Source organism: Branchiostoma floridae, chromosome 16, assembly GCF_000003815.2.
Source record: "Branchiostoma floridae strain S238N-H82 chromosome 16, Bfl_VNyyK, whole genome shotgun sequence".
In the NCBI taxonomy this organism is placed as follows: Eukaryota; Metazoa; Chordata; class Leptocardii; order Amphioxiformes; family Branchiostomatidae; genus Branchiostoma; species Branchiostoma floridae.
The window spans coordinates 10,769,865-10,777,030 of record NC_049994.1 but is presented as its reverse complement, the minus strand read 5'-3'; the positions used below and the strand labels follow the sequence as shown (position 1 = coordinate 10,777,030).

At 39.3% G+C, this 7,166-nt stretch overlaps 1 protein-coding gene across 1 annotated transcript; it reads left to right on the top strand.

Moving 5' to 3' along the window:
- Position 1: 1 nt before the first annotated feature.
- On the top strand, positions 2-6,119 carry LOC118403468 (single-strand selective monofunctional uracil DNA glycosylase-like). The gene is made up of 3 exons (XM_035802184.1): positions 2-109; positions 1,865-2,619; positions 4,169-6,119. The coding sequence occupies exons 2-3, from the start codon at positions 1,903-1,905 to the stop codon at positions 4,706-4,708; spliced, it is 1,257 nt and encodes a 418-aa protein (XP_035658077.1). The 5' UTR covers positions 2-109; positions 1,865-1,902; the 3' UTR covers positions 4,709-6,119.
- The last annotated feature ends 1,047 nt before the right edge of the window (positions 6,120-7,166 follow it).

Below are 7,166 nucleotides of genomic sequence, written 5' to 3'. Positions count from 1 at the left end.
CACACTTTTAGAAAATCTCATCTGATTGGCTGTGATGGTTTCAAGTAACCAATCAAAATAACCCTTACAAATAGCAGTGTATCGTCACAGAGTGGGAGGGCACTTTGAGGTAGGAACAGAATTGGGATATTTTCACCCGAATTTTCACCAAAACGAGTCAAAGAAATTACCAAATTTATGATTCTTGCTTTCGGGAAGGTTACCCACCATCAATCTGTGGGTTTTATGTGAATGCCACTTGCACTGGCGAGTGTTTTCGTGTCTTTTCTTATGATTTTAAAGGTAGGGGGAGGGGTGCAAATCTGCCAATGTTTTTGTTTCGATACGCGTACGCAGCTGATATTCCATCAAGGAGATATGACGATAACATTTCTTTACCTGAACCGCAGAGACCCCATGTCTCTGCAGTCAGGAGCTGGAAGGCTGGAAGCCCACTGACGCTCCTCCGACGATCTCGGCCTCTGTGTATCTGTCGATCTTGTTCTTAAAACAGTTCACTTAAATATGAATTTATCTTTGAAATCTCCATAAGTACGATATCCAAAATTCACATATCATGTGTTGTGCCAGGTTTGAAATATATACATGTAATATATAAAGTATTCTTACCTGACTAACAATGTACCTAGCTAGGCCTAGATAATTACTTACTACTTGTCATTCAATAATTTTATAATTGACATAGGCTATTGACAGGCTAGTTTTTTTTACCGCTATTAGCAGAATTTCTATCCCTCCCCTCACTATTGACAGGCTAAGCCTATGATACTTTTCTCCCACCATTGACAGGCTAAACCTGTCAATAACGATATTTACCCCTGTCAATAAGGATTTTTCCAGCTATTTACAGGCAGTCAATAAAACATAATGCAAACCTTTATATAACCCTGATGAAGATAACGAAGATTGTGTAAAGTTGCACAAATACAAGAATTTTTCCACTGTTGACAGAAGGTTCCTGTCAATTAAACACTGATTGACATTTTTGAGGAAGAATAGAAAACAAATAATTTCCTCCACTACAACACATGGTTTACAAGGCCATGCACTTACCAGTCAGTAAGATTTGTTTTTCAATGATGTGTAGATGTTCGTACATTGGCGCAAGATATCCATAGTGTGTTGTTTTTGCCAGAGACGCTTGATGGGCGCCACTCCATTGTAAGGAAAACTTGGGCACAACATCAGGGCATGGGGATATTAAACTTGGGACCTCTTGATTCTGAGCCTTACCCACTACCATACCAACGCCATGGAACATTGATAGATATAGATAATGTGAATCAGAATTTGCTTGATTGACATGGAAATGCTAGAAAAGACCTCTTTGCTAAGATAAGACTTTTGACTTTGAACAACTTCTGTTATTTGGGGGCAGACTGAATCTCCTGACTCCCAAGATTGCAAACTGTACTACTATAGCCGGCTATAGCTTTGGGCATATTAAGTCTATTTGGCAAATGTCTACTATTTTTCCAGCATCCTATGGAATCTGGCAGACTATGTTTATGTGCTGTCTGCTAAGCTGGAACTCACTATTGCAATGCAGCCATGCCCCCTTGAGAAAGTATTTGGTATTGCAGTCATCATAATACTGGCTTTGACACAGGGAAACCTCACTCACTCACTCACTCTCCGGTTTAACGTCTGTTGTTCCCCATCCTGTGGGGGTTAGACGTACCTCAGGGAAATATCTGTTGTATGATTTTGTGTCCCCAGGTGATATAGGCTGTGTTAGAAATGAGGCAATGTAGAAATCAAACAACACTACACAAAATATATGACAGCATGCAGGTGCAGAATTAAAGCAATATCTCTGCTGCAAATTTCAAGAGCTCAAAGTGTTTTTCTTCTCTTTCTTCAGATTGAAGAATTTTTGGTGCCTCCACTGGTGTTTCAAAGATGTCAGGGCAAGATGGCTTCCCCTCGAAGCGACCACGTCTTGAAGGGGACCAGGCTTTGATAACGAACAACAACAGTGAGCCTGATAACCCATCAACTGGTGGGGTAGTAGTGGCTGGGTGTTCTACCTCCCTGGAAGTGTGTGAACAAAGCCATTCTGTACCAAGAAACTGTGCTGCAGAGACAGAGTCACCCATTGGTCAGCCAGTGCCAACATTATCCAATCAGGGCCATGCTGCCGAATCATCTCCCAAACAGGAATCAGGACAGAGAATAGTGCTGGTCATGTCAGAAGAGGATCACCAAAAAATTTCTGTCGAAAATACCAACTATGCTTCCCCTTCATCAAGTAGAGATCATACTGAAGAGACAAATGAAAGCACTTTGACCCAGACTTCAACAGCCAATGAAATGACGGACTCAAACAAAGCAGCCAATCAGAAATCAGAACAGTCAGCCAATGAAATTGCTGAACCACCTGTTGCAGATGCTGTCACAGTGGACAGGTCCATTGCAATGAAGTTCTTACAGATTGAGGCAAACTTGTGCGAGACGTTGAGACACCTCGTGTTTCGGGATCCGGTCACGCATTTGTACAATCCTCTGGACTATGCGCGGGAGACACATAAGGACTACGTTATGAAGTACTGCTGTTCTCACAAAGATGTGCTGTTCTTAGGGATGAACCCTGGTCCTTTTGGAATGGCTCAGAATGGGGTAGGTATAGGGGAATGCCAGGCACTCTGATTGTATATGTCAACAGAAGCTCAAAATACCTTTTTTTCAGCCAGCTTGCTCAGGCAACAACCTGAGTCAAAAGCCAGGTTGTGCCATCAACATTTCAGGTTGCCCCTCTTCCAAGTTATTCCTCTCTTCAAATCTGCTACTTATCCATATTTTTTCTTCCATTTTCATATGACTTCTTTTGTTATCAAGAAGTAAATATAAAAGCATAGGTGAGGGAGAAGTGTTGTTCCAACTACAACATTTCAGGTTGCACACTGCGCTACCTGGGTTTGAAATTAAGTTGCACCAAGCAAAATGTGGTTGCATTTGCAAGTGTGTATATCAAGCACTGTATCAAGCAGCTGCACTGCCTGTGATCCACCATTCTCACTGCATTTGTGCTGGCAAGCCATCATTGGCCAGTGATGCCAACAATAGGAGTCTCAGAGTAGTATCTGATTGGCTGACCGCTGGCTAGCATTAACACAGTAAGGAGGATAAAACACAGGCCACTACACCAGGGCCGTTGCTTGACAATTACATGCATTGCATAGTGGGACTGGTGTTAGAAAATGAGGCATGCTTCATCATCATCATGCATAGAACATGGATTTTGTCTTTGGTTTTCTTTTCTTTTCTTTTCTTTTCTTTTAGGCCACACCAATTTAATTTGTTGGTTCACGCTGTGAATCACGCATTTTAAAAAAAGTGCACCATGGCACAAACCTGGTTTTCAGAATCTGTGAATCAACAAATTAAATTGGTGTGGCCTTAGTTCTGTTTGGAATTATTTGGACATCCAAAACAGACATAGCTGTCATGTTGATTTCAATCTATAGATGCAAAGATGATGTCACAGATCTACATGTACAACATCGGAAGTAATACATGGAGAACATACAGAAATGAAGATACACAGACAGTCATATGTCTGACCGTTTAACCAATACAGCTGAGTAAAATCATCAAGTGTCACACTTGCAGCGAGATGCAGTATAAAAGGAATCTACTAGGGGTGCTTTGCCTTAGTTGTGTCTTGAAATGGGGAAGAATCCTCAAAGGAATTCAAGGATCTAGATTTATATCTTCTACAAATGGGATCACTTCCTCTTAGTTCAAGGCCTCCCAAATCTCAGAAAGTATTATATAATTTTTTCATGACTTCTCTAATCATCATGGCAACAAATAGTAATCATTACCAAATACTGGTGAGAAAAACAAGGACAGGTCAGGTGTTTTTTTCTGAAACTGACATCTGGCTAAGCCATTTTGTTTCCCCAGAAGAACCCTAAAAGTTTGTTTTATGATGCACAATAGTACATACCAATTTTATAAAATTCTTAGAAGTTGAACAGAAAACATGCGATCCTTACTATTAGTAACACTCATATAAATTCATCATATTCATTATTCATTCTTTTCACTTAATAATATATTCCGTAAAACTTGTATGAATTCCGTAAAATTTGGACAAGTACTTAGGTACAATGTGTATGTAAGGCCATGAAGTTGCTGATGACCTGTATGTGATCATTTCTAGGTTCCTTTTGGTGACACCACCTTCGTGAAGGACTTTCTGAAGATCAGCGGAAACGTGAATCCACCGGCCCTCCAGCACCCTAAACGACTAATCACGGGCCTGGCCTGCACGCACAGCGAGGTGAGCGGAACTCGTTTCTGGGGCCTTTTCCGTACGCTCTGCAAAACGCCCGAGAACTTCTTTCGGCGGTGTTTTGTTCACAACTATTGCCCCCTCGTGTTCATGACCAAAACGGGGAAGAATGTCACCCCGCCAAGTTTACACATGACGCAGCGAGAGCCGTTGCTAAGTGCGTGTGACACCGCTCTGGTCGAGGTGATCCGGTTGCTCCAGGTGAAAATGATCGTTGGCGTGGGAAGGTTCGCCCAGGAGCGGGCCCAGTACGCGCTGAAAATGACGGGGTTGAATATTCCAGTTTTGTTCATAATGCATCCGAGCCCCATCAACCCTCAGGCCAACAAAGGGTGGGCTGAACAGATGATGGTAGAGTTTGAAAAGTTAGGCATTATGAGGTACCTGGTACCCAAGTCTAAAGGTTAGGCAGATGGGCAACCACCACAGGAGGCTCGTATTTGTTAGGCAGGAAGGTGACTGTACTGTTGGGATTTCTCTTAGGCTTTATTCAGGCCATTGAAAAGGACATTCAAGGGATCAAATTTACAGAGACAACCTTGACTCCTACTTGTATGTTGTGTCATGATTATTTTAGTTTCTAGTAATAAGGTTTTGTATTATGTTCTTAAGTCATTTTTATGTTATAATATTATTTAAAAAAAATACTATTAATAGTAGAGAAATATGAGTATAATTCCTCTTCATGTATTTGTTACATGTTTAAATATTCCCAAATCATGCTCAAAATGATGTTTTTCTTTTGAAGTTAATGTAAGAAAACTTACTGTTTAAGACACACAAATTTCATTGTGATTTTTAGTGACAACAACATCAAATGATAGAGAGAGAGAGAGTAAGATTCCTTTTTTTTCTTTGAACATAATTCTGACACAAATGTTTACATTCTTTCTTTTTTCAAATGATTATAAAAGGACAAAGTTTTCTCCTGAATGAAGCTTCAGAAATAAGTCCCACCCCTTATCACAGCTACCCAAAATGTAAGTATGAGGATGTTTACTCTGTATTATTTTAGTCCCAGACTGTCCTTGCAAACATGGCAGTCACCTTGACCCTTGATGTGACCTCTGACCTCCCCATGTCAGAGAGAATCTAGGAGAGGATATGTTTCAGCTGTGGCTGGTTTTGTCTCTCAGTCAGTTAGGCAAGGGTGACGCTTCACAGTTCAGGGCTTGACTAGTTAGACACTTTTCTTCTGGACATTGATTTAACATGCTAGACTAGAGCATCATAAACAGAACTGTGAAAAAGGCAACAAGCTCTTAAAATTTTAACATCATCGTTGATGGCTTCCTTAGTTGGGAATTTTTTTTACGTTCCTTGTTTGGAAATTAGTGGAATTCAAGTTACAAATTGTCAGTAATGAAAATGGTACATTAATAAAATCTTTCTTGAGAAGTACATGTATTCCTTTATGTCTGTGTGCGTTTCAAAACTACATGTATACTGCAATGTCAGTATTTTGCTTTCATGATGAAACATCTGCAAAGGTATAAGAAGTTAGTTGATATTTGATTGTGCCATCTTAAGTAAGGTACATGTTTAACTGGATTTCACGTAATTGATTTTTTTGTTATTAAAGGGTACTTGTTAGAAAATCCAGTTGCCAAGGATAGACCTTAAATATACAGATTACCATGAAAAGAACAAAACTGAGCTTGAAACTTAATTTAAATCTGCTCAAATTTTTCCAGAGCTACATACCTTTATGTATGGAAAATTGTACCTAAAAGTATTGCCTTTAAGAGTCAAGCTTCTGTGTTATCATCATATTGTTACTGTGGTAACAAATATTTGAGTAATAAAGCATTGTATGATACCATCTTGTTTTTGCTTTTTTTACAGTACCAAAAAAAGTGGGTCTCATCTTGACAGAACTAATGACTGTGAGAGAAAAGACTGATGCGATTAACTGATCCGTGTGCTAAGAATATGTGGCTGACCTTTCTTACGCCTTCACCCTCCCATAGCAAATGGCAGTGTTAAATCTTGTCTCTTTATGTGTGTGCGTGGGTGTGTACGTTGAGGTTTTTTTTTCATTTTTCTACACCTTCTCCTTCACTACTTTCCAAGCAGACATTCAGCTCCGACTGTATTTTGACATATTTCAGGCAATTTTTGTCAGGCTGGCAGACATAAAGAAAACAGTACAAAATAGAACTCCAAACAAAAAAGCCCTAAAATAAATCAAAACACAATCAAAGCCAAACTTCTGCTTGGAGAGCACTACCGCGACACCCACCCCCACCCCAACACATACTACTTGCAAGGAGGTTGTCCCTCTTTCAACCTCCTTGCTACTTGTAAGCATTTTATGTTCGTGGTATGAAATTAGACATTCAGTCTATTTGGAAAAAAGTGCAATGTTATGATAGGAACATAACACTGTATAACTGATACTTAAACAAATTGAGTTGTGTACACTGAATTCTATCAGTTTTAGCTGCCCTTTTATGAGGTCTTTTTGTTATTGATCGAAAAAAAATGGGGTCTATATGGCACTGAAAAACCAAGTAGTTCTTCGACAGAAAGGTTATGAGTAAAAAGTACATCACAGATTTAAAACTTTTATTTTGCAAATCATTTGGTATTTTTCATTTAATGTGTATTGTTACGTCCTATTGAATTCATTCACAGAGATTGTGGAAAGTAAAACTTAAGTTTATTTTTGTAGAAATAAATCAAATTCCATGATTTACATCCTTACAGCTTACAAGAAATATACCCAGACCACCTCATTCTTGTTCTATGACAAGATTCCCAAACGTGCATTATAAAGATTACACAGGGATAAAGCAAGACTTTAGGGGCTTGTTCAAATTTCAATTCTTTTCTTGCCATCTTACATACCCTTCTGATAGCTTTT

Excerpts from the sequence above, each read along its gene's own strand:
- LOC118403468 (XM_035802184.1), top strand. The coding sequence starts at position 1,903 with ATGTCAGGGCAAGATGGCTTCCCCTCGAAGCGACCACGTCTTGAAGGG. Across the intron at positions 2,620-4,168 it reads TTGGAATGGCTCAGAATGGG|GTTCCTTTTGGTGACACCAC; the intron begins GTAGGTATAGGG and ends GATCATTTCTAG.